This window comes from Lissotriton helveticus, chromosome 2_1 (genome assembly GCF_964261635.1).
Source record: "Lissotriton helveticus chromosome 2_1, aLisHel1.1, whole genome shotgun sequence".
NCBI classification, from domain to species: Eukaryota; Metazoa; Chordata; class Amphibia; order Caudata; family Salamandridae; genus Lissotriton; species Lissotriton helveticus.
This window is the reverse complement of record NC_136059.1, coordinates 1181334810-1181362090: the sequence shown is the minus strand read 5'-3', so window position 1 is coordinate 1181362090 and position 27281 is coordinate 1181334810. Positions and strand designations below refer to the sequence as shown.

The 27281-nt window shown below is 41.1% G+C and overlaps 1 protein-coding gene across 6 annotated transcripts in view; it reads right to left on the bottom strand.

Annotated features, from left to right (window-relative positions):
* USO1 (USO1 vesicle transport factor) overlaps positions 1–27281 on the bottom strand; it is a 515242-nt gene that overhangs the window by 431808 nt on the left and 56153 nt on the right. For 4 of the 6 annotated variants that reach the window (XM_078676053.1, XM_078676052.1, XM_078676049.1 and 1 more), the window contains exons 2-4: positions 17984–18070; positions 13193–13257; positions 2824–2897 (exon numbers count right to left, since the gene is read on the bottom strand). In XM_078676053.1, coding sequence (XP_078532179.1) covers positions 2824–2897; positions 13193–13257; positions 17984–18070 — 226 coding nt within the window. Of the gene's footprint in view, positions 1–2823; positions 2898–13192; positions 13258–17962; positions 18071–27281 lie in introns of all 6 variants that reach the window. The other 2 variants (XM_078676055.1, XM_078676054.1) reach the window with 1 other exon arrangement.

The window sequence follows — 27281 nt, the reverse complement described above, 5'->3', positions numbered from 1 at the left end:
ATTACTGAATCCTACTCAACAACCTTTACAATGTCATGTTGCCCATGGGGACATTATGGTTTTCTCTAAGATAGCATGAGCACGCTGCAGCTTGCCTGCTGCTTTGTGCACTTTACAACACAACTTTATTCTTGCAATAATTTCTATGGCTGTTTTCACATGAGAACTCATCTCTGGGTTCGCTCTCTGCAGGTTCCTGGGATTTTGACTGAACACTGTGAGCAAGATCGAACAACAATGTCCCTTGTTATTTTGTTCTGGCCTGACCTTAGCCCTTAGACAAAACATACCGAAGCAGCTTTTGTTTGGACAAACGTACTTTGGTTTGATTAGAATACACGAATAGGTAGAACACACTTGGAGAGAGACGTTTCCAGGGAGGAGAGCGAGATAGCACCTATGATGTAGATCTACCATCTATAGGTGAAGGTATGGGGTCTGCTGACAAAGCCCAGAGATCTTCCATTATATAATAATACTGCTTCTTAGCAAGGCGAAGGAGGATAGGCTCTATTGTCTCTTCATGATGACATCTCCCTTCATGATTAATGGACTAGCTGCTATTATGACTGTATTTGTACTATGCATTTTCCTGCTGTTGTGTATACTGCATGTTAGGCATTAGCTAAAATAAATATTGTAAACTGTATTGGGTCTCTGTCAGATCTTATTGTGGACAAGTACAAGAGTGCAAGCAAAAAGGGTGTGTCTTGTTACAGTGATTCCTGAGAGATCTGGGAATGTTGTGTTCTGGGGTGTCTAATCATCTGTTTCTCTGTGAGTGAGTAGGAGATCAAGTGAGACACTATAGCTAGTCGGTCCTGGGATCATCGGTACTAAAGTGGTAGAATGACTCAGTTCTTATACACCAAGGTCCTATAACCCTGCACATAGTTCTGTGTTTGTGCAGAACCCCTGCAACAACAACTAAACGCATCACTCAAACAGCACTTGAATTACTTTGTCTACTTTCGAGCTGCCAACAACGAAAGGTCAGGCTACCATAATTACCAAGGTTCCAACATAGCCTCAATGATTTTCTATTTTTGTACTGGAGCTGTGATGATATTATTGAACAAACAAGACCTGACACAACAATGCACGGATAAAAGACACTAAAGTACCTTAAAGTATTGTCAGCATCAAGGTACCAAAGGTGTTGTCAGCATCCACCATAGACTGCCTCACATGATGCTTGCACCTTGGATGTCAGCAATCTAGCTAAAGCTTAATCAGACTAAAAAATAATTTATCCACAACTAGTGGAAAGCTCCAAGTATAGATCGATCATTTTAGTAAACAAAACACAACAACAGACATCCTGATGGTCAGTGAAGGATAGGAGGAGGAAAGTAAGGTACCATAATTCTAGACAGTTGCCTTTCTCAATTTCAAATTCTGTATTGCCCCAGTGTCTCTCTTTCTCCAAGCGAGCTAGCCACATGAATCTCATGTTCAAGACAGTCTAGGATACAAGATAACGCAACATCTCTAATCAAATTTCTCCTTCGGTGTTTGATACAGTCAAGTGGTAATTTTCATCCACTTTTTATATAATCTCAATCTTAAAAAGTATTCTATAATTTAGATTTTGAAAAGCTGAGCACAACACTTGGAAGTGCTAAAAAGGCTTAAGGTGTTAAATACACAGTTACAATTAACAGAGTACTTCGGAATTTTAGGGTGGTGTCAGCCAGCCTGAATTTTTGAGTAAATTAAATTATTTTTTGTTTCCAATGAATATTTAATATTTAATTTTGCCTTCCGTCAGTAACTTCCCAAGCATTTATATATGTGTCTGGCAGCAAATTTCTGAAGCATGGCAAGATGTTGGAACAATAAGTGTATAAAAACAATGTCATCCCCTTGTTATGCTTTCTTCAGACCCACAAAACAGGAGCACACAACAGGAGCACAATCCATTCACATTGGAACTTGGGTTTGTGCCGTGGTTGTTTATGTTGTGAATTGAACCATCCTATTGTTATTTATGCTACACGGATGCCAGAGACAGGAGCATGTTACTGTCCATCATGTACTGCACCTGGGGAGAATGTTAAGGGGAAAGCCACAGTAGTGGAAAAAGCTTTGCTAAATATAGATCACACAGGGGACACAGGATGTGAAGTGCAATTATTTTTGAGGCAATGCATGGAAGGTTGTTTTTTTATATTTGAAACTTACAATTCGGAAAAGCTATCCACCTTATTTTACACAGTCACCACTACATTTGGGGGAAATATACATTAAGTCGCAAATACCAGGGATTTTGGAGGGGAGGGGTGGAGCACTGATGACTAGAATACAGCAAGCGCTTGTGAAATACCTGTTCATGAGGGACACGAGGGGCGGCTCATTCAGAGTGCAATTGTCAGAAAGGACTGAAATATTGAGCCTTCTGTGGTTGAATAGTGATTAAGTACTGGGACTTTGCTTGCGATTTCCTATTGTGGGTGGAACCTTTATTGGATTTAATGTGAATTTATCCTCATGAAGGAAGCCAGTACCGCTATTGGCAGCACATGGTTTTATCACACCCACGATAGCGGCCATAATATTGTACTAGGAGGGCGCAGTCCTCTCCCATTGCCTCTTTGTAACTATCCAATGGGAGCGTCTTTTGGATACTTTCATAAGCAGTGTTATCCATCCATGTTTATTTCGCTTTGTGACAGCACCGATAAAGGCATGTTAGCCGAAACGGGTCTGCCTAAATAAAGGAGTAATTTTTGGATTAAGAGTAACCACGAGTGTCCTTAACTTTTCCCTCCCCCAGGGATAATTACTCCAGTAACTAATTAAAACAAAGAAATAGTGTCATACCTTGTTCTTCCATATCATTAGAGATTACATTGTAGAGCGTGTCCAGTGCATACCCAATGATTTCTGAATCCGATCTGAAATGAAATACAAATATGCTTACAATGTTATATCTTGCCTTCTCCCATTAGCTTAATACATTAATTATTGGAATGCTTCATGTCTGAGGGATTATATTTACGAGAAAAAATGTGCATAGTTTGGAAACGTCAAAGGAATAAGCATTATTTAATAAATAGCCTATTACACAATTTAAAACTAATTAAAGCAGTACTCCTAGCTTAGAGGAACCCTGGCCCTTTTAGTTTCGTTGTTCTCAGATGTGCCAAATGTTGAATGCTAAAAGCCTGCAAACAAAACATAACTTGGGTCGCTGCCATGTTGGGTCTTGTACACAGTATTTTTCCATTTCCCACTTTCAAGACACCCACTGTTGCTGACAATAGTAAAGTGTGTCCTTTTCATGAAATCTTTGTGTACAGGACTTAGGACACATTTGTAGAAAATTCAATGAACTAAATTGGGAATAACCCAGCTTTGCTTGGCGGGGGTGACAGTTCTTTTTTTTTTAAAGGCTTTAAATATTTCTCGTGGTATTACATATAACTATTAGGCAAACACATGAAATTGAGTGTATTTAGGTGGGGAAAAAATTACAGGATTCCTCACAAAGGGAGGGAACTCTGTAGCAACAAATGCTACACCGGCACAATTTAATTTGCAGCTGTACCTCAACGAGGTCTAGAGTAATAGTTCTGACCTTTTGTGCTACAAATTATTAGTGTTTTGCTCATCACAGCTGGGGATTGAGCAGTGGCTTTCAAACAGATACTTCTATAGTCCGTGCAGAAGGCAAAATGTCCTTTCTCTTACCTAAACTGCATGAAACAGGTGGTCCTCAGGTCTAGGATGAGAGAACACAGGAGATAGGAAGCAATATAGTGCATGTCTGCCTGGTATTTGTTAGGGAGAGTAGAATATCTTCATTGCAGTTGAAACCAGGGAGAGTTTCAGGGGTACCATAATCTTGCAGTTACATAATTCCTCATGGATCAAAACCTCTTTGCGGGATACATGTTTGTGGGCTCATCTTAATAGTAATTAAAGTATAAGTGCAAGCTTCTCTGGTTAAGGCACGTGGAGCAAATGTTTGAACGTAAACGCGGAGCTTCTACTAAAACAATAAGTTTTAAATTTAGTTAAATTGACAATCTATAAGGCTGTTAAGGTCACCGTCAGATGTCTTTACATGAGGATGACGAGTGTGGGGAGGAGGTTGCTTGCCAAAAAGGGAAGTAAGAGGAACAAGTAAAATTGCTGGACAAGGGGTAAATGAGCAATCAATCTAAGAAATTACAGAAGAAAGGTGGGGGTGTTCTATAACACAATAGGCACCAGGTAAATTTATAATTATAAAACATATGTTAGAAGACATAACAAGGAAGGCCACCAAGGATGAAAGCCATTTTGCACAGGTGTCCATTTAGAAAAATATTGTGGTCACTGTAATTGGGAGAAAAATTCCAGATCGATAGTGAAAGCTAAAACCAGGATCATTTTCACATTCTGAGTTTTCTCACCCTTGAACAGATGAGGCTAGAGTTCCATCCTTATATGTAACAGACATTTTTAGATAATCTTACACAACACAACACCAATGGCAGAACAAGAACATGTGCAAAGAGAAAAAACTAGAGTAGGGGAAGTTATCATTTCATTTTATGTTCGACAACTGAACTTCCTCATCCGGCAACTACAGCATGTGTGTGGGAAAGCAAACTACAAGGAGGAACGCCCTAAGTGGTACGGTTATACCTAGACGTTTGACCTGTGAACACTGTCCCACTGGAATCAAGCTATACCTGACTGATGAGCCCTAATAAGGGCTTAACTGGTCTTCTGCTGCTTGTGTATCCGTTTCAGGGAGGATCTGAGCTGAGAGTTTCAGCTAGACTGTCCCTACTGAAGCAGGGTAAAGACAGATTTGCAAAAAGGATGGACTAGAATTCAGGCCTAAGTAATTACCAGTGGCCGAGATTAATTCAAGCATTCCAGCACTTTTTGGTATATTGCAGGATTTCAAAGGAGGTCAAAAGAATATGGACAAGGCAACAGTAGCAACTCTTAATTTTTTTATATTTGCAGCGATGTTTCCTGCATTATACAGTGAGATCTAGTCTGCTGGTATGACAAATGCAATACCATTATACAGCAAAAACATCTTATTGTAATCATCAATTCTGGGGTCAGTTGTCTTCAGATAATGTAATTAATGAAACTCAGTGTAGTTTCTGTGGTGCACTTCACTGTTCCAAATCAATAATAAACGTATATGCTAAACAGCTCTATGCCATTCTCCAATCTCACATTCAAGCTACTGACAGCATTCTTTCCACGGGTCTTCAATCTGGCTTGATGGAAGCTCTTAATGAAATACAGCTTATCAAGGTTGAACAAATTTGCTTGTGGTTGAAATGCCCCAGCTCACTTAGGGGTAGACAGACTTAGCAAACATGATTACCCTACGTAGGATCCTTAAAGGTTTCAAATTATACTGAAGAACACAAATACTTTCAAGAGGCTGCATAGGATGCTGCTAAAATTGTTTTGGGAATCACAAATTAGCTTAGAAAAAAGGTGCCTGAAACCATATTAAAATGCAGCATAGCCGCAGAAATCTGCATCCTGCTTTGCAGTACATTACTTAGCATGGAAAAGGGAAGACAACACTATTATTTGTGCATGTTGTTATTCTTCAAAGAAAAGATTTTGTTATGAGGTGACTTGAGATACGTACCCCAAAAGCAACAATGCACCAGGACATAGATTCCAGATCAGATAGTGTTTCTTCATACCAGTGAGATAAAGGTAATGCAGTGATGCGCAGCAGGATCATGCATGTATACGCTGTATTGTAAGTGATCTGTTTGGTATGTTTAAGGCCAAATATCCTATCATAAGCTCGAGTAAGGGGAGGAAGAAGGGAGAATGTAAATGTACACCATTACAAGCTGCAAACAGATTGTTACAGGTAAGCAATGTTTTCCGTTTGAATCAGGTGCTACTGTGGATCACATGCGTTGCACAGACTGAAAAGCAGTACTCTTATACCTAAAGTGGTGGCTTGTAATCATTAGCTGAAGATGTTTCGAACAAAGACTTGTGGACACCTACCCAACTTGCATCTCCTGGTAGGCATGAAAGTCCACATAATAATGCTTATTAAAAGTGGGTATGGAAGGCTATGCATCCTTTTATAAATGTCTGCAAGTGGAATCCTGTCAAGGAAAGTCATAGTGGCTCCTTTGTTGCAAGTGGAATGTGCCCCATGCACTGTGTGCAGTTTGTCGGTAGCTTTGGCATAACACATGTAGATGCATTTGACTATCTTTCAAGGCCCGAACTGTAAATGGGCTTCCCTTACTGGGCTTTGGGAAAAGCTACAAATTGTTGAGTCTTTCGAATAGCTTTGGTTCTCTCAATGTAATGTAGGAGTGCTCTTTTGATGCCTAGAATGTTTAAAGCCCTTTCCACAACCATTCGAGATTGTGGGGAAAAACGGTAGACCAATGGGTTAGTTATCAAGGAATAGAGAAAACTCCTGGCAGAAATCAAGGGCTTGTTCCAAGGATGATCCTATCTTTATGCAGTTGAATAAATGGCTCCTGCACTGTCAGAGTTTGCAGCCCGCAGATTTTATAAAGGGAAAAGATTGCAATAAGCAAAGCCATCTTCCACAAAAGAAAATGTAGTGGGTATGAGTGTAGGGCCTCAGATGGTGGCCCCATGAGTTTGGTGCGAAAAATGTTAAGGACCCACAAAGGGACGAGCAGTGGCCAAGGAGGCATTACTCTTAAAGCCGCCCATACATGTTTTAACCACTGGTATTTTGAAACTGGGCAGGTGTTGTCTATTTTGTATGTAGGCTGCAAGAGCAGCTATGTATGCATTTACTGAAGTATATGCTAAGCCTGTCGTGCTAAGCCTGCCTTTTCTGAAGTGTGAAGAAACTCTATTCTCCATTGCAGTTTACACAGTTAAATGGAGGTGCTCTCTTTACATGCTGAGATGGAGCCTACTGTATGTTTCCTTGCCAACTTCTAGACTTGGATTATTTAAAGCCTCTCATTCTGGCCTGCTTTTCAATTGTTTTGGCACTGTCTCCCAACACCTCCAACATATACTGATAAGATTACCATGAGCACTAGATTATGGTATGCTTCTTTCTGATTTCTGTCCACTATCTGACATCTGCTACTATTTCTGCTGGTTCACTTTTGCTGAAACACTTTTCCACAAGGATTTCCTTCTTCCAGTGGCAGGACCCTTAGTCAAGGTTGATAATAATGACCTACAAAATCTTGTCATGGTAAGTATTAATTTACTACTAATAGCGTCTAAGCTGCTTACCTAGATTTACCTTGCAATGTAGTGAGTAGCATATGGGTTATTATGTTCATGAACTATAACAGATGTTAACTAATGAGGTTAGTTTGGACTTACTCACAAGGAGACCGTCTACTGGTTCACATCATGAAACAAGGTAGATGATCCTTTTCCAAACCTTTTCATATTATAGCTGTTGATATCATGTGACCATGTCACAAACTTTCTGTCAACGGGTGAGAACAAATGTAAATGCACTTTCACATGCACTAAAGTTTACCTTGAGGCATTTGACAAGATCACACGACCGGTCAATCCCAAGTGATTAATCTTAATTGGGGAAGTCAAATTGGAGCAGTGCACCACTCGGTATTGAGACCAGTAGTATTCAAGATCAATAAGTCTTGTGATGTTTGAAGTCGTGAATAATCCTTTATTTACAAAAATTGCCAGCCACCGCGTTTCGTTCATGGGAATGAACTTCTTCAGGGTAAAGGTCCACGTTCCCTGGTGAGGAAACGGATGTGTAGGGTTAGTAGCCCGGGCTGCACTGGCCTCCTTAGTAAGGGCCGCTGTGCGCCATATCCGACGAGTAGGCAGTATGGAGAGCTGTCTGCTTCTATGATAAGAACGGTCATGTGAGAAAGTGATCCACCAGACTACTGATCCACGCTCCACTTAGATTGGATTCCTTTTGTAGGAAAATATGACACCAAATAGTCCACTTAGCTTCACTTAAAGCAAATTTTAAGTCAGCTGCATGCTTCTCAGTGAACACCGTTAATCTTTTCTGAGCATTCTGTAGATTCTAATAAATTGAGGATACATAGATGGGGGGCACTGTACATAAAGTTACTACAACTCTTGCCGAAATGCCCACTGGTGTGCATACCTTTGATTTGACACTGTGGCTTGAAATATATTATGCATTTCAGTAGCAAGGTGCATCTTATCACCTACTTCATTGTAAACTAGGTGATAAAGAATAACAAAAGGTTGATGTAAAAGAAGTGGATAGTGTCAATTAGCTCTGAATGGTCAAGGAGGTATAACACACCAATGAATGTAACTTTCATCTAAAAGAAACAACCTATTTTTTCTGCTTTGCCCTTAATGTTCATTTATCTGTACTTGCATAGGCTTTTAAAACATAGTTGTCCACATACCATCAAGGGCATACTGACAAAACATAAGCCTCTTTTTAATGATCAATAATGCACATATGTCAATGTCAATCCACGAAGAAGAAAGTAAGCAAATTGAGTTGTAAATTCAGTTTGCTATGTGGTTAAATGGTTCACCTGCTTTTTCTCACCACGTTCTCAAAATGTTTCATGAGACCTTTACTATTCAAGAGACATTATCTACATGTCCCGCAGAATGTGTCCCCTTACCTTTCTAACATATAGACAGCCACAAAAATTCTCATGTATTCTTACAACCTCCATGTTTACATAATATGTTTGAGATTTTCCAGTAGTACTTCCTCAACCGATGACCTACAAGGCACGCCTAATAACCTTTAGAAATGGATGGAGGCCATTTATCTTCAATTGAACAGTACTATAACCAAGGTGGCTATGATCATGACAAAGGGTAGACACAACCCAGCTCTCACTTACCATTCCAGCCATCTTTGGACAAAACAACAATGCTCCAACTAAACTAAACATTTAAGGTTTACTTTTGATTGTGAAATGAAACTCCGAAGCAGACAGGGTTGGTGGTAAGGAGCTTTCAATAACTGGCCCAATAGACCGGGCTCCCCCTACTGTCTCCTAACCATAAATCTTTGTTGGTAGGGACAAGTTATTAACTCTAGATTCTGGAACTGTTGTATACCAGGTTGTTTGCTCCGCATATTAACCACCTGCAGAGGAACCAGTGATGGCAAGGATTAACATTGGTCTCCAAAAGAAGGACCATATGTATCTTGCTACAAAATATCTTCCGTGGCTTTGGGTTCAGACAGGATTGCTTTTAAACTAACCTGTTGTATGAAAAACATTCTATAATTTTCAACCTGAAGAGAAGGTTAACATCCAATAGCCAGACTTGCAGAAAAGGACATAAGCCTCCTTTTGTCCAGGTTGCTTGACAAGAATGACCAGTGCAAAGAGACCTTAATGGCTAGTAGGTTTTACATTTATTTATATTTATAAAGTTATGTATAGCGCGAACATGACCCCGAAGGGTATCAGAGCACATAATGGAAGGGAAGACCAAAGTAAAGGGGAAATTGCAGAGGGGGTAACAGAGAATAACATAATGAACTAAAAACAATGTACCAGGATGAGAACAAACATTACTTAATAGGGTATGACTGACAACCCTGCGCATTACAGTTGTTAGGCCAAAAAGAGTGTTGTCAGGGGTCAATGAGAAAGCAGATGATCCACGACCATTCAAGGCAAGAACTTGTTCATTAGGATTATTTTGACTTCATGTTTGAAGGCAGCCGTGTAGGCGACTTCCGGTGGAAGAGAGTTCCAGATCTTTGGTGCAGAGCAAAAGAAAGCTCTGAGCCTCATTCTCTTTTTGCGAAAGGTTGAGGTTTCAATAGGAGAGTATTTGCACTTCTTGATGGTTTACCCCCTACTAATAGTTCTAGCTTTTGAGCCAGATAACCGGGGGTTTTGAAATGGAGGGCTTTGTGCATCAAACAAGCAATCTTTAGTTGTGTTTGTGCTTTGTAGGGTAACCAATTTAGAGATCTTAGGGCTGGGGATATGTGTTTATTTCTTTTGTACCTGTAATCAATCTGGTAGCGGCATTCAAGGAAGCCCGGATTGGGGCCAAGGTATATTTGGGGAGGACACAGAGCGTAACGCTACCATAGTCTAGCCGCGGCAGGTCAAGCGCTTGAACCACCAGCTTGAAGTCCTCTTGAGGAAGGAATGGTTTTAGATTTCTAAGAATCCTCACACATCTTACTAATATGATTCTTCATGTTCAAGTGCGAGTACAAGGTGATTCCGAGAGATTTCGCTGAATCAATGATCTGAGGGGAGCAGTTGAAGGCAGTGAGGTGTTTCATTTAGAGGTCTATCTCCGGGGTGTGATTAGGAGGCGATATGAGAAAGAATTCTGTTTTGGCAGTGTTGAGCAGGAGGTGGTTCTCAGTTAGCCAGTTTTGGGTAATCGTCAGGGTGGAGCTGAGTACAGTGAAGTGTTCGGAGGAGGTGATTTTCAGGTAAAGTTGCATGTCATCCGCATACATATGAAAAAGAATGTTCACGGAGTTTAGAGCATTCGCTACCGGTTCCAGGAAAATATTAAAGAGTATGGGAGAAAGGGCAGACCCTTGACGGACCCGCATGGAGACTGTAGAAGGCTGGGATAGGGATTGATTCACCTTGACTCTTTGGGATCTATTGTGAAGGAAGGACAAGAACCATTGCAATACCAGACCAGAAAGGCCCATCCTGTGTTCCAGAATAGCTAAGAGGTTATCGTGATTAACAGTGTTGAATGCTGAGGAAAGGTCCAGGAGGATTAGGAGGGAGGATTCAATATGGTCTAACATTTTTAAAATGTCATCAATAATGTGAGTGAGAGCCGATTCAGTGCTGTGACCGCTCCAAACATAAGATAGACGTTGAGCCAAGAGATTGAAATTCTCAATTTTCTAGGAGCTTGGCCAGAGTGGGGATGTTGGACATGGGACAAAAGTTGTTGAGATCAGTTCTGTCTGCATCAGGTTTTCTAAGAATGGGTGAAACCGGAGCTGCTTTTAGACATTCGGGGATCTTGCCTTGAGATAAAGAAGCGTTGACAATCTTTGTCCAAAGGGGGATGAAGGCATCCTTGATTTCTTTGAAGACAGACAATGGCAATGGGTCCCTGAAGTGATTAGAAGGGTTGATGCTAAGAAGGGTTTTGTAGATGTCATTTTCACTGAGGGGAGTGACAGAGCCCCAAGTGGCCTTGTTCTTGGTGCTAATACTAAGAGGCTTTAACCTCTCAGAGAGGGCAGTATGAGCCGCACTCTCATATGATGTAAAAAGAGCCTTCTTAGATTCAAGGTCAATACTGAGGAATTTAATTTTCTCCATAAAGAAAACAGACAGATCGTCGCATGAAGGAGAGTCGTCTCCTGAGTCAAGGTGGTTGGGTGTTTTCGCGGATTGTAGTTTGACAATTTCAAAAAGTTTCTTAGGGGGATTTAAGGCCTGAATAAGTTGGGATCTGAAATAATCAGCCTTAGCAGTCTTGGTTTTTTATTATAGGAGCACATAACCGATCTAAGAACTTTTAGATGATCCACTGAAGGTTTTGATCTCCCTAAACGTTCGCTGCCCTTAAGTTGCGTTTTTCAGAGTTTAGGTTGTCGTTGAACAAGGGTTTGGAGATTTTGGAGGAGGGATTTTATTGTTGTAGAGGTGCTATGGAATCCATTACACTAGAGATAGTGGAGTTCTAGAAGTCAGTGAGATCATGTCATGTCATCTTGGGAAGACATGGCATATTTATATTCGATTGCTAGACATTCAGTGTTAATTTATTCTGAGGTCTCTTTTCCACTGTTTAATTTTCCTCGGTTGATCCCTTTTCCAGATCACCTCCCTGTTAATAAAGAAGAAGATGCTGTAACGGTCGGACCAATCACAAGGGGTAATGTCTTCCAATATGATGGTATTACCTTTTGAAATGATGAGGTCCAGAATTTCTCCTTTGGTGTGAGCTGGACGGTCCCAAAATTGGGTAAGGTCCAGATAAGATAAGAATAAGTTTAGGCAGATCACTGTTTGGTCTTTAGGATTAGACCAGTGAAGGTTGAAATCACTGAGGTAGATTTGGGATACTGAGGGGCCGTCGTTGGAAGAGATGATTTCCATTAGTTGTTCAATGAGGAGGAAGTTATAACCAGGAGGGTGGTAGAAAGTATGAAGTTTGCAAACCGGGAGGAGATTACTAGATATGTTGAGGCAAAGGTTTTCAACTGCGGATAAGGTGGAGGTCTCCATGTGGGAAACAGATAGTGTGTTCCGTTGTATACAAGCTAGTCCACCGCCCTGCTTCTTAGATCTGTCTAGATGCATTATGTCATGACTAGGAGGCACTAAGAGGTCCAAGATAGGGGTGGAGAACGGATTTAGCCGTGTTTCCGTGAGGATGATGATATCGAGCTCATTGTTTTGGATCAGGTCGAAGAGACCAGAGGCATGCTTGCTTGCTGATCTACAATTGAGAAGTGTGCATTTCAGACGTGTAGGCGTGTGCGATGTAGGAGTCTGATGATGTTCACTTGCTTGAGGTTGTCTCGATTTACGACTCTGCGGTTGTTCGAGGGTTCCCTGTGTGGGTTGGCATGAATGGCTTGAATTTGGGCCATAGGGATCTTGTCAGTGTCTAGAGTGATAGAGTAAGAGAGAAGTAGATCCTAGCTATCGAGGGATGTTTGGATGAAGTGAGGTGGGAATACGAAGGTACGGGGGAGAAAATGCGGCCTTAAAATCTTGCGGAATCCCTGCTCGATTGGAAGGAGTGGCAGGGGAGGGAAGGAGGGTGGAGGGCCAGTTGTGTTGTGTGATGGAGGTGCTCATAAGGAGGTTGAGTGTGTTTGGATAAGGAGATCCCATTGAGGGTGGTCTTTTGTGCTATGTCGGTAGAGAAGGTGTAGATAGTGAGGCCCAGGATGGGAGAGAATCTGCAGAGAGAAGAGGGGGTATGCCTGGAGAGGGCATCCTGATTAGGAAAACGCTGATAATCTGGCTTCCGATCGGCAAGATGAGTGGAACATTAAGCCCCCCATCCAGATGTGTCGATGGTCGATTCGAGTGCGAGACTACTACAGGGGATTGAGTCTCCCCGAAATCCGCTATGAGGTGAGTGGAATTATGAGAACTTGAAGTATTCCACGGAGTGAAGGGAGGTGAGCTGGTTCTACACAAATGTAACAAAGACAATTGTGATTATTATGAAGGACAAACTGAAAATTTACCTTAAATAAGGATGACACTACCATCCTGAAACAAAAGCTTACCGGTCAGTTTGCAGAACGTTGATAAGATGGTCCATAGCTTGGCTGCCCACTTCCAGACGGTATTTCTGTAAAATCAATGAAGTATTAATGACAGTGGTATATTGAATGGCAGCAAATACTGGTCAGAAGTTGGAAGTGTAATGCTGCATTGCTCTCCAAATTTCTTTACAATGCTTTGAATAATTCTGCTGAGGTGGTAGAATCAGGGGCAGAAGTGCAATGTTATGTTATGTTATGTTATGTTAGTGCTATTTGTATTGCGCACGGCTGCTCCAGCGAAGGAGCGTCCCGGCGCATATACAGTGGTAGCGGAAAAAAGAGGGATGATAAAGAGAAAAACGTGTTGAGGGGTAGACATGTAGTGCTAAAGAGCAAGAGAGGCATCTGAGATTGAATGCAGGAGAGGTTCAGACCTTGCTATCTGAAACCCACTAGAAAAGGCTTCTTTGAGTGACCTCCACTGAACAGATGAATTGCAAACTATATTGACCTACGCAGGAGGAGACACCAGGCCAACCCTTACTGCTCAAATAGGGTGCGGCAGAAAAGGGCCCGGAGACCTTGGGAAAGTGAAGTATTGCTGTATGCAGGCAGCTATGATCTCCCCGAGCAGTAGACTTACTATTACCCACTACAAATTGCGCAAAGGGCCTATTTTACCTGCACTGCCCTGTGGAAAATCAGCCGTTGCGAAGAATCAACTTTTCTAGATGTGGTGAACCTGGGACAAATTTCCTGCCTTTAGCTAGGTCTTTTACAAGAATACAGGCCAACTGGCAGGAAGTACTAACTGCCATATCGTAGATGATTGGATGTAAATTACCATCTGGCCCTAGAACAGCCATATTGGTAGGAGTGTGGGAGAACATACAGAAAATTCACTGCTTTGGCACTCCTATTGGCCAACAGGCCGGTCTCTTGAAGCTGGGACATGGGAAGAACTCCAAAATAAAAACAATTGATGGACACTCTCAGACTGCAATGAGCAATTTAAACTTTACACTTAATAACTGCCCGGTCATCCAGACCAAGAGACATATGGAGTCGATTGCAGTAATTTCTTTTAACGACTACTCCATAGCACATTATTAGTAACTCATAAAAGGAATATGCAATTTAACTTGTAAGAGACTTGAAAATACTGGAGTTCTGGAACTGTGTATTCTTGCTGAATGTTATGGAGTAAGAATCAGTAAGAGAAAGAAAGCACAGAAGAAGAAAAAAAACGAAGAAAATGCAGAGGAAATAAACATGGGGAAAGCCAAAGGAACTCACATTTCTAAAGTGCTCTAAGCTGCTGACTATGCCAATGCTTGTTTGTAAATAATTTGTTTATCAAAGTGTAATAAAAAAAAATACTGGAGAAATAAGAAACATCTTACGGTATCTCAAAACTTAACAATAAATTCAATATTTGCTCTTTATACATAGCAGTTTATTTTTCGAATTTCAAGGAAGTAACACTGAACACAAGTAAATTGCCTATTACACATAGCCCAGCATAAAGTTAAAACAGATGAATGGTTGCTGGTTCTTAAAATGATTAACACCAGTCAGAGAAATTGTCAAAATTTAAAGGAAAATTCTTGCAGCTTACTCAAATGCGTAGGGAACTGAAAAAATACCAAGCCATATGGTTTTGTTCAGCAGCCTCGTGAGCAGATTCATGGGACCAGGAGAAAAGACATCTTTCAAGTCGCTCCAAGTACACCTTCTGCCTCAAAGGCAGGGTGAGGGAATGCAGCAGCCTGCCCCTTCCTCGCTGCTATAAATGCGGATACTGCCTTTCGGTGCTAAGGCTTGGACTTTCATGCAAAACATGAAAGGCAAGGGATTGAAGAAAAAAAAAAAAGAAAGTCTGCTCTTTAGTCAAACCTGGCAAAAAATATACCTGCTACTGTTGCTACAGATGAGTAGGCTGGGGTTTGGGAGCAACATAGTTCAGGAAATGCGAGTTAGGGGGAGGAATCAGCACATGGGGCAGAGGAAGACAACACATGCACTCTCATGGATTACTACACGCAAAAGATGAATGTAAATCGCTGATGTGTGCATCTGTAGCAAAAAAGTCATCAAATCAAAGGATGGCAAAGAAGTTATGCTGAAGGGGAGGGACAAACACAAATAAGCATTGGCATAGCCAATAGGTCTCACCTTTGGGACCTTATAAGTGGTTTGTTATCCAGCACAATATCCTTGGTGCAAGAACATCAACTATTGCATGGCTAAGCACTTATAAGGTCCCAAAGGCGAGATCTATTGGCTATGCCAATGCTTGTTAGAAATTGGTACCATAGTGGGTAAATAAAAACAATTTGCTATTAGACTCCTAAAAGGCCATTCTGTTTGTGGCATGTATGGCAGTGGTCAATTATAAATAGATGCCACGTTTCCTCAGACCGGTGTCTGATCTTACGTTTGCGTATTGCAAGATTCACAATAATAAAAAGATGATGCAAAAAATGCAAGCTTTAATAATAATAGTATTAACAGATGCATTTTGAAGACACACATATAGGAATATCCCCCTGCCAAGATGAATAAAGTATTAAAGTATACACGCAACTCCGAACAAGTATTAAAACCATTAACATAAGTCCTACTCTCAAAAAGTTAAGAAAATGAATAGAGTTAATTAAAAATAGCCTGCATGCAAAAAAAAAAGAAAAAACACGAAATCAGACTAACTACAAGAGGGTGTGTGTGGGGGCGAAAATGGGAGCAGGAGCAAACACAGAGTTAAAGGGTTCAGCGAAAAGATCAGAGATAAAGAGGAAAAAAGAAAGTGGTTGGAAATAAATAGAAAGGGAGAAAAAGAAAAGTATAGAATTGGAAATAAAGAAAAAATATGAAAGAAAAGAGTGGGAGAGATATGAAGAGAAAGCAAAGAAGAAAGGGAAAGAAAAAAATGAAAATAAAGAAACAGGGAAATTGAGGAGTAAGAGGCTGAGAGGAGGGAGGGGTAATTGAAAGGAAAACGGGCTTGCATGTTTGGATTGGCAAACGGGCTTGCATGTTTGGATTGGCAAACGGGCTCGCATGTTTGGATTGGCAAACGGGCTCGCATGTTTGGATTGGCGGCAACTCTCTGATTGGCATGGAATGGGCCCTGGAAGGGGCGGGGGGAGTTTATATCCGCAGGGGATTCTAGATCAATTTTGTGTTTTCATTTGCAGCGGTCACACGCTCTTCCAGAGTCGCCTACCCCGGTGAGTTAGGGAAGGAGACAGATAAAATTTCTGTCCAACGGACACCTAAAACCAGCTCCTCCCCCAACGGCTGGTGGCAAAAAGGTGAAAAGTTGGGAGTTTATCTAAATATATTTTTCAAGAATGCAGTGTTTCTGGAAGCATGGTTTTTGCAGCTTCAAATATTCGCAGAGTCGGAGGAGGGGTTGTGTTTGACTTGAAATCTCCAGTGTGAACGGCATAGCACACTGTCTCAACTCCCGAGGAGCTCAAGAAGAAGCACTGAAACACATGCGCGGCTCCGCGGCCGCTAAAGTTAATTGTGTGAGAAAGGGGGTTAATTGTTAAAAGACAAATGAAAGTTAATTGTCAGCCCGCGAGTGGTGCGGGCGCGCGTGCACGTTGGGGAGAGCACTCTTCTCTTTTTCAAAGCACATACTTGTGCTAGTGGCGCACCGCTGCGCACTCCCACAAGGCGTCTGCCGCCACAAGCACGAGTATGTGCTTTGAAAAGAGCTGCATGACGGCTAAAGGTCTCCTATGCAGCGCAAGCGCGCTGCGTAGGCGAGACACAAAAAGGACAGCAAGTCATTGATTAGGAACTAAGTAAATGAAAGTGACAAGAAAGCCAGCAAATGATAAGCAACTGACTGGCCCAAAGTCCACTTGAAGTATTATCATTATACACAAAAGATCACCAACAAAAAAATATCTAAGAGCAGTCTACAGGCAAGACACAAATATGGAGCAGCAAATGCAGTGAGGTCTCTGGAACATGCAAAGAGTACGACAAATAAAAGGATAGCAGAGTACAGAGGGAAATGGGAAGGCAAGACAAAATAGAATAGAGAATAGAGGAAACAACCAGTGAGGAAAGAGTAGCAAGAATATACCTAATGCAAGATGTGGGCAAAGCAGACCGCATCATAGCTTGTAATCATGAACTTAATGTGGCTCAGTGAAGCTGCCATCTCTCCCCATTCGCAAAGCATCCTCAAAGTTTCAGGTTCGATAACAGGCAAAATTCTACACTGTGTCAAACTATTAAATTCTCCTTTTAAACAGTACACATCACACATCCTCTTAAAAAGCCCTTCATAATGGATTAAGCCCTGCAATTGAAGGGTTGGCTGTAACCTGGGTTATTAAACTTCAATGATTCTAACAAAAATGAGAATTTTTGGGGAATTTTTTGTTAATAGTACCAGGAATGAAACGGGAAACCCAAAGACTCGCAAATCACTGCACCCTTTCTCAAGCTGCCCATGATCAAGCACAGACCTGGCTTGAAAGGATAAAGTGTGTGTTCAATTCAAACTTCATGAGGAATCCACTTTTGGCTATGCTGCTAACAGGGATAACAACTATGGTGCTGAGTTTTCTGAAGCAAAATCTGCTTCATGGAAATGGAAAGAAACCAGTTCACTTCACATGCTAGCCAACAAACCACCAAAATTTACCCTGATTAAATCTAAACCTTTTGCTTCACCTTTTAGCCACCTGCCCGATGACTAGGGTAAAGAAAAATGCTAACTTCATCCAGACCTTGCACCATTTTTATAGTCAATCCTAAAATACTCACTTAAAAGAAACAGACACCAACCTTTGACAACGACTTGAGCGCACGAACCGCATCCCTTCGATCATCCAGTAGTGTTGAGGAGGCCACTCTGTCACAAAGTTTCTGGATCTATAAACAATAAAACAGAGGTTATTTTTTTTTTAAACAAAAGAGCAGAAACAAATACCTTTTGGTGTTAGTGTAGTGAAGGCAGGGCCTTGCTTGCGCACATTGCAATGTTAGCCTAAGCTTATTAGAAGTTTTAACGCCATTTTGCCTTTTTGCTGCTTTTGCACACAGCACTGCATGTAGCTGTTATAAGTCTACCTTCGTGAATATCTTCACATGAGAATGACTTGTTTGCAACATCCCTAGACTTACATCGCGACCTTAGTCTGCTCAGTGAGTTCTGAAGCCTCCAAGGTTATCATAACAATGTACGGTGTTGTTCGGGCTGATCGGCTCACGCTTAGACACAACATGCAGCTAACTGAAATTCTGGCGCCTTTAATATTGCACTGCATACATGATTTTAGGCACTCAGAGAAAATCTGTTTCCAGAGAGACAGAGCCTTTGCAGATCCTGATGTGATTCACTTCTGCTGATCTTAGAGGTATGGGGTCCACTATTCAAGCCTAAGAGACCTTCTATATTTTATAAAACATAGTTCCTAGCTAGGGAGGGTGGCATACAAGGCACTATAGGACCTGTTTGTTTCCACTATCATTATAATATGATTACTCCTTTTGTGTTTTATGGAATTGTAACAATGCTGATCATATTATTTTTAATCATATGCCTGTTTATGTTAGCAAAAATACTGCATCTTGGAGCACGTCGTTAAAATAAACATTTTAAACTTTATCGTGTCTCTTTTTACCCATGTTGTGGACTGGTAGGAGAATAACAAACGAAAGAGTGTTCTTGATTCCCACCATTCCTGAGAGTAACCTAAGTCGCTGTTCTGGGTTGTCTAATCATTGGTACCTTTGCTATAGGACGAAGAGCTAATGCGACACTGATGCTAGAGTTAGGCCAATACTAAAAAAGCCAGGAGCAGACGCTAATACTTTTGTAAATTATCGACCTATTTCCTTATTACCATACTCCGGGAAAATGCTGGAAGCATTTGTTAACTAACAGTTGGTAAAATATTTGGAAAGTAACGATCTACTTGACCCCTCACAGTCGGGTTTCCGTGCTGCCCATAGCACGGAAACAGCACTGGTCGAGGTCGCTGATAACATTAGGCTTGCTTTGGACAAACGTCAATCTTCCATTCTTGTCCTTTTAGACCTGTCGGCGGCCTTTGACACCATCTCCCATCAGATCTTGACGCAAAGGCTATGGGAGTTTGGTGTCTGAGGGCAGGTATTGGAATGGTTTAACAGCTACCTATCCAATCGGACGACCACAATACAAGTAGGCAAGACCGTGGCCAGTACTCGGCCGGTCAAAAGGGGTGTGCCACAGGGCTCTATTTTGAGCCCCACGCTTTTTAACATTTATATTGCCCCCTTGGCCAAAGTGATCAGACGTTCGGCTTTGATGTTCTATCTTATGCCGATGACACGCAAATTCTGGTCACGCTTGGCCCTGATGTTAATGAGACCAAAGGGCGTTTTAGAAACTGTCTGATAGAGGTAAGAAACTGGATGGGCCAAAATCACCTGCAGCTTAACGGCAGCAAGTCAGAGGTCATGCTATTTGGTAAAGCGGGTGAACATTTGGCCCCAGGACTGGTGGCCGTCAGAGCTGGGGGAGTGCCCTGCCCCTAAGGAATCAGTTCGCAATTTAGGTTTCTACATGGATAACATGTTATCCATGAAAGGGCAAGTGAACCACACGGTTGGCACCTGTTTCGGAATTATGCGTAGTCTGCGCAGGGTCTTTAAATGGATACCAGCCGAGGCCCGTAAGACTTTGGTACAGGGCCTGATCATAAACAGACTAGACTATGGCAATTCGCTACTTCTTGCCATAAATGATTGCCATATCAGGAAACTGCAGGTTCTGCAGAACACGGCGGCTCGTCTGGTCTTAGACCTTCCCCGAAGAACTCCTTCATTGCAGTGTTTAAAAACCTTACATTGGCTCCCTGTAAAAAAACGGATCATGTTTAAATTATTATGCTTGGTTCATAAACACTTGTATGGACGGGGCCCAAAATATTGGACCAAGAAACTTACACGGTATGTGCCTAGCAGGCAGTTGAGATCGAGCATCAAGCTACTGCTCAAACCATTTAGAGCTCAAACCGCCAGAAATGGAGGGCGTGCCTTCTCTTTTTTGGCGCCCTCCCTCTGGAATGAACTGCCTTTGAGCCTCCGTACAATCTCTGAACACAGCAGGTTTCGAAAAAAATTGAAAACCTGGCTTTTTTGCTAAAATTTCACCGCTTACCCCTCTGTCAGAACCGTCTGCATGCGCCATGAGACTCTTTTGGATGTGATATGCGCGCAATACAAGTGTCCTGACTTGACTAGTCGGTTAGGGGTTCTAGGTACTGAGGTGAGTTTTTGGTCCACCATAATTCACTGATGCCCTGGGTCTCTGTGCACAGTTCTGTATATGAGCAGAATCCCTGCAACATTAGTACATTTCATTCATCATCACAATCTTTATTTCGGCATGTCAGCCATAAAAGGACAGTTTAAAATACCTAATTACAAGAAACTTCTTTTTAAAAATGGTTAAAATAATTAAATGTATACTAAAAGAACATAATTTAAAATAATTGAACAGTAGTCAATATCGATAATACAAATATATATAAACATGAATAGTATTAAATGTACAGAATATTGGAGAAAAAAAATCAGAAAATGTATAGGTGGATTTTCCACACTGTGGCCTACAGATCCACCACATTTGCCGGATTTGCATGGGGCCCAACACTCGTGGAATGGATCCAGTCGTTGATCACAACCAAGTGAGAGGAGCAGTAACAGGACTCTGGGTCAATTACTTCCATATCCCATTTTGGGGTGCACCTGGTCTTTAGAGAAAAGAGCCCAACAATGATACTAGGGTCTAGCGATAAAGTGGCAGCATAAAGGGGTAATTTTGCATAATGTATAGAATCTATGGGAGAACAACTATTTTTAGAAGCCAATTATATACTGGGGAAGTGGCATCCACACCTTTGTCCCCCTACAGATACAGTCAAGCAGGGTGGGGCAATGTTTTCTACTCAAGCTATCTCCTCCGATCTCCTAAGGGATATTTTCAGGTATTTGATGGAACAAATATTATCAGGGATCACTCTTTCACTCACTCGTGGCCATTAGTCGCCCATGTAGGACAACAGGTCGGGATTTTTGTGGTCCAATTAGCCCTAAGGCCGGAATAATGGCCGAATTGTTCATTAATTTAATCACCTCTGAACCCGATCTAAGTGGGTCGCCGAGATATAGTAAGAAGTTGTCAGCATATAGCGATATTTTATCTTCCAGGATCTCTGACCAGCAGAAGCCGATGATACTCTCAGACGGTCTGATCCTTCAGGCCAGGGGCTCTATGGTAAATGCAAAAAGCAGAGGGGAGGCAGGGCATGTTACATTATTTGGTTTGACAGTGAGTTTCCCACTCTAGCTCTAGCCTGTGGTCCGTTATACAGTGCCTGAGTATATGCAAGAAAATACGGCCCCAGGCCCACCTGTTCCAACAGAACAATGAGGTAGCCTCATGATACACTGTTGAAAGTCTGCTGGTAGTAGTCTACCCTAGAGAATGATCTGTGTACCCGGGAGATGTGTGCATGGTTAGTGGTGTCACATATCTTACAGGCGCATTGATCTTGGGAAGTCTGCCAGTGTGGAAGACTGAGTGAGTGCCGTGAGAGGCAGGCCCGCCTGATCCAGTGTAAAAAAAAAAATAAAAAAAAAAAAAAATAATCCATCAGCCCATGAAGTCACTGCCTATAACTGTTAGGTCACAGGGTGCCTCCAGCAGGACAGCACCTAGGGAGAAGCTCATTTGATACCAGGAGCGTCCCAGGATGTAAACTAGACAGAATGAGGTAGGCTGGCCATACAGCATGCCCAACATCATAGTACATCTCTCTCATGTGTCTCTCCACCTATGTGTTACCGTCACTGGAATACGCGTCGGTGTCAGTATTGCAGTCCCACATGGTCCCCTCCCAAAGTGTATCACAGGACTGGCCCATATCTTTTGAGGTATGAGCAGCAGCAGAATATCCACCACCTATTGTTTGGCAGGACTCATCAATGCACCTCTTTTATCTTTCAGCAGATAGTCCATTGAAATTCCAAGAGATACACCACACTGTGCCAATGAATCATGGGTTATTAATATCAGTTGCAATTTAGTGGTATATTGTCAGGGTCCCCATCTGTACCATTACATGTTATTGTCACATGTGAAGACTGTGGCATCTGTCATATCTGTGTGACCTATCCCCTGACATCCCATACTTCAAACCGTGAAATCATCCATATTGTAGCCTATGACCAAACTAGGCTGGTTCTGGAAACCAAGTAGTGATACTCAACCCCATCCCCCACACCCCAAGTTCATCCCCGTTCCTCCCACCTACACAAAAACCAAATAACCAACTCAACAAATTATCAAGAAGACTGAGAATCCTTCTTTACGAATCAACGTATGGGGTGGAAGAACCCTGGAACAAGGGCACTGCGCTCTGCCTTCTTTGCCCATTGAATAGTCAATTAACAGGGAGATATAGCCACGATTGGCAGTGATGGATTGCCAGGCATCATTAAGACATGCAGAGGTCACTTATACACAGTGTGCTGTCCCCATTACATCTGTACCACAATAATATCTTCAGACCCATCTGCAGACAGCATCCCAACCCACCGTCGCAGTCAATGTCTTAGGAAACATTCTGACTCTATATCAGTCTCTCCCTCTCCTCCCCTACCTCAGACCCGGAGTGTGGTCCTAGTTGTTTATGATATGGTCAACTCAGGTCTCGTTTTGTTCGCAGTCTTTCTTCTGGGAGGATGGAGGGCAGATTGAATTATTAAAATGATTGTGCTCCCAATGTTTTTGAATTTCCAATCACACTGAACATGTCATTTTTCCATGACCTTCAATCATTATTAACTAGATTGATTTGGCAGTCAAACAGCCTAGAGTGAAGTGTGAATCTATTATCCAACATCTGGAGAGAAAAGGCTTGGGAGTGCCTGTTTTTTAAATGTATGTACATACATGTATGTTATATATATCTTCTACTGGTGGTATCCAGTAGGTAGTTATAGTTAGGACCTAGTTTCCATAGGAAAGGCCTTTTTTGAAAGAAAAGTTCAAACTATATCTTACTAAATATTTATACTTAAACTTTATTTAAAAAAATGTCTTTAAGTGCATTTTTCAGTATATATGAAATACATTTAGTGATCACAGATTCTCCACAGTAAATGCAACAATGTTCTGCAAGCTCCCATTTTAAAAAAAAATAAAACCAGTTATTAGTGTACTTTCTGATACACATACGAAATCAAAAAATGAATATTATATAATTTAAATATAATACACAATATCCAATTAGAGAAAGAAAATACGTAAATCTTAGAGGTTCACTTAAAAAAATAGGCATTACAATTAAGAAATAGAATTTTGAAAAACGCCAGAAATTCACTGAAAAAAACAGCGGTTACAGGGACGTTATAGTTAGGCTGACATTTCACTCGAACAAAACCAGAGAAATTCAGCAGTTCTAGTTAGCTGATCTAACTAGAACTCGCGCCCCGCAATGCACTGCTTAGGACCTCACATATTACATCACTCATGACATGGTCAGTGACATCACTGATAACATCACTCATGACATCACAAATGACATCACAAATGACATCCACAGAATCTCTGAGGCACCCACTCACACCCCCATGTAACCTTTCACATCCCATGTAACCTTTCATACACCCACTCCAACTTCCACACTACCATTCTCGAAACCATTCACACACCCATACCAGTACTTACATACCCACTCACTGATTCATAGGTCTAAACGCACATCCACTCAGTCACCCATACAGACACTCGTACACCAACTCACTCACTAATACAGCCACTGATATATCTACTGATACAGCCACACTGCTACTCACACCCTGGCAGTCACTCATAGAACTACTCACTCACTCACAGTCAAGCAGGGGGGGGCAATGTCAAACATCCATTTACTCACATATACAGTTATACACACCCACTCACTTGTACATACAGATACTAACACATACTCACCCATAGAGCCCCTCACACACACACTCACTAACCCATACAGCCACTATCACAATCCCTAAACTGCCTTTCACATGCCCCCGTACGTAAGATGATCACACCATTTAGTAATCACGTGCTTTTATGCAAATTACAATGGGCACAGTAGTTTTGTTAAAACCGCAACACTCAGCATGCTTTGTAAATTTCCAGATTCAACTTGTGCTGGCAGCAAATCAATATTAGGGTAAAATACCATCATCATGCTGTAGTACCCTATTCCCATATTGGCATTCCAAAAACAAAGTGCAATGTGCATAAAACCAAAATGTTAAATGTTCATAATGTGCTTTCTGCCACAAAACAAAAAGTTAATTCCAAGCAAAGAGTTTCCAAGGAACGGAAAGGAAGCATTGGGGCCTCCTCGCCCCTTAGTTGTGTCTAACTGCCATAATTCAAGGTAAAATACACCTGGGTGATGCAGGGACAAGCCTGTAAGACTCCAGAGTCTAATTGATTTCGGCGAAGTTCTCTGCTGCACAAGTCATAGACCCTGAAGGGCAGCCATTAGCACGGTAAGCAATGCACACATGAATAACATCAGACGAAGGCAAAAGAAATGCTTGAGGCAAAATCCTTGGGCTCTTAGTTTTCTTACCATGTTACCTGTGAACAAGGCTCAAGGGAGGAGCTGAAACGCGCCAGGGATCCTTCTATCCACGTTTTGATTGCAAAATAAAACGAAGAGCCCAAGGATTTTGGCTCAAGCATTTCTTTGCCTTCATCTGATGTAAATCATGGGTGCTCTGTTTCTGTGTTGATGGCTGCCCTTCATGGTTTATGACTTCTGCAACAGAGAACCTCGCCAAAATATATATATGACGTTAGTTACGTAAGCAAAATCAGATTTTAGCCTGCGTTTAAAAAACCCGATAAAAAACACAAAGTGACATAAGTAACATTATAGGTAAGTGTTGTAACAATATACAAACTAAAGTTTAAACCAAAAAAATAAATACTGAAATTCAACTGTTAGTTTACTAATTATAACTAGCGCCCCTGCCAAGCACCGCTTATGACCTCATGTACTGCATCACCAATGACATGTTTGATTACATCATTGATAACATCACTGATTACATCATACAAGCTAGTGCTTCTCAAACAGAATATGTGTAGTGCTAAAGACTAGACTCATTCAGTGTGGTAAAAGATATATGGTGCACACTTTAGCTACCAGTGTAGTTTAAAGTGTAAGCAGTATTTCATTTTGCAAAGGAGACGCAAAGGGCAACTCTTATTAAAAAAAAAGTCAGAAAAACTAATGCTTCAGCTTACATTAAACACCTGTGAATGTTTGTGAACATGCTGAAGTTAAAATTGAGTTTTCATGTAGTGCTGAATTCCTTTTCTATAAAAACTGGAGATTTTTAAAGTGCAGGTTTTATTTAAAAAAGTTCAGTATAAATTCTGAGTTTTTATACATTGTTTTTTGTATGTGTAATCGATGTGTAATCTATGGATGACTCACAGGCTGTTTCGGTTGCATTACGATTGCAATCATTGATCAAACGTGTACACCCTTTTGCTCATTTCAGGAATATGTGTAGAATAATTTTACATACTATGGACTTGGTAGGGCATGCCTTATAGTTGGCTAATGTATAGAAGTGAACCTGAACGCCTACAATTCTATGTCATATGACGTATTTTACAGGCACATTGCATTAAGGTAAATAATAAGCAAGCACAGTTTTTGAACAGTATTCAAGGTTTCAAAATGTGCTGATCTCAAGGCCTACAGTCATTGCATTTCTTATGCACCGCAACACCAGTAAAAAAAAATAAAAAGCATAACACTTACTTATTGTGGGTGGTTTCGTATATACGCGTCACAATCAGCTTGTTGTGAAACGATACGCCCAGTAGTACTACAACTACAGATGTTAAGGAAAATTGGGTGAACATGTATCTTGTTGAATTCTTTACAGTATGAAAAGTCTACAGCAAGCTCTAAAGTCCGTTGGATGATGTCATCAGTAACATGTTCAACTATGTAATTTAACATATCAAGAGAGATGTAATGTGGGAGGTCATTTAGCAGTCATGGTAGGGGTGTAAGTTGTAGTTGGCTCAGTAAATTATAACTGATGAATTTCAGGGGAGTTTTTGTTTTCAAAAGTTTGTTTTGATATTATCACAACAGCCAACTATAACATTTGTTTACCTCTGGGGGGTTTTTCTGTGAAATTCAAAATTTTCATTTTTGTTTTTAAACTTAAGAAAAAAATCTTATTAACTTCAGGACACAGGGACTGAGTCCTATAATGGCAGCTGCAGCATTTTTCTTCATGTAAAATAAAAAAAAAAAAAGCCGGCCAATCAAACTGCTCGCTCCCGCAAGACAATACTAGTCCTGACGGACCAAAATGACTGATAGAGAAAAAAAAAAGCCATCACAATCAAAAAGATCATTCTATTTTATTAATTTGGGGTACAGTGGTAGAACTGGGGAACCAACTGTCCAGTCATCACTAATATAAATGCAAACGTTTCATCAAGCGGCGTCAAATTTATTAGTGAAACAAATTAATGTTTTTCCTATGGATACTCTGACCTAACTATAACTACAAAGTAGTGACTGTTTATATGATTGAGAATGACCACTTAGAAATAGGATTTGCTGTAAAATATATTATGCACCAAGATATCCAGACCTGCACTAAAATACAGTCTGCTGCACACACTGAGCCTGGGGGGTTCTGGCCCTCAAATTGGGGTTTCATATGGTACCCTCTCAATACATTTACCAGCACACTACTGATGACTACACTGGAGTCATTGGTTTCAACCTCACTAGCAAAAAGGATAGATAGACAGACAGACAGACAGACAGATCTTGTATTTGAACAGTAATTATAGTAGTTTGGACCTGGAGTTATAACCACCATTCTCACAGGTGTCTAGGCCAGTATCATCATAATCTTTTTCACCTAGGTCAGGAATAAAGTCTCTTGTAAATAGAGGCAAAATCCTTTTTTTTGTGGATTCAACAAGCGGTGCAAGATAGATTGGCATCGATGGTAAGACTTAGCCCAGAAAAAGTGCTTTTTAAAACAA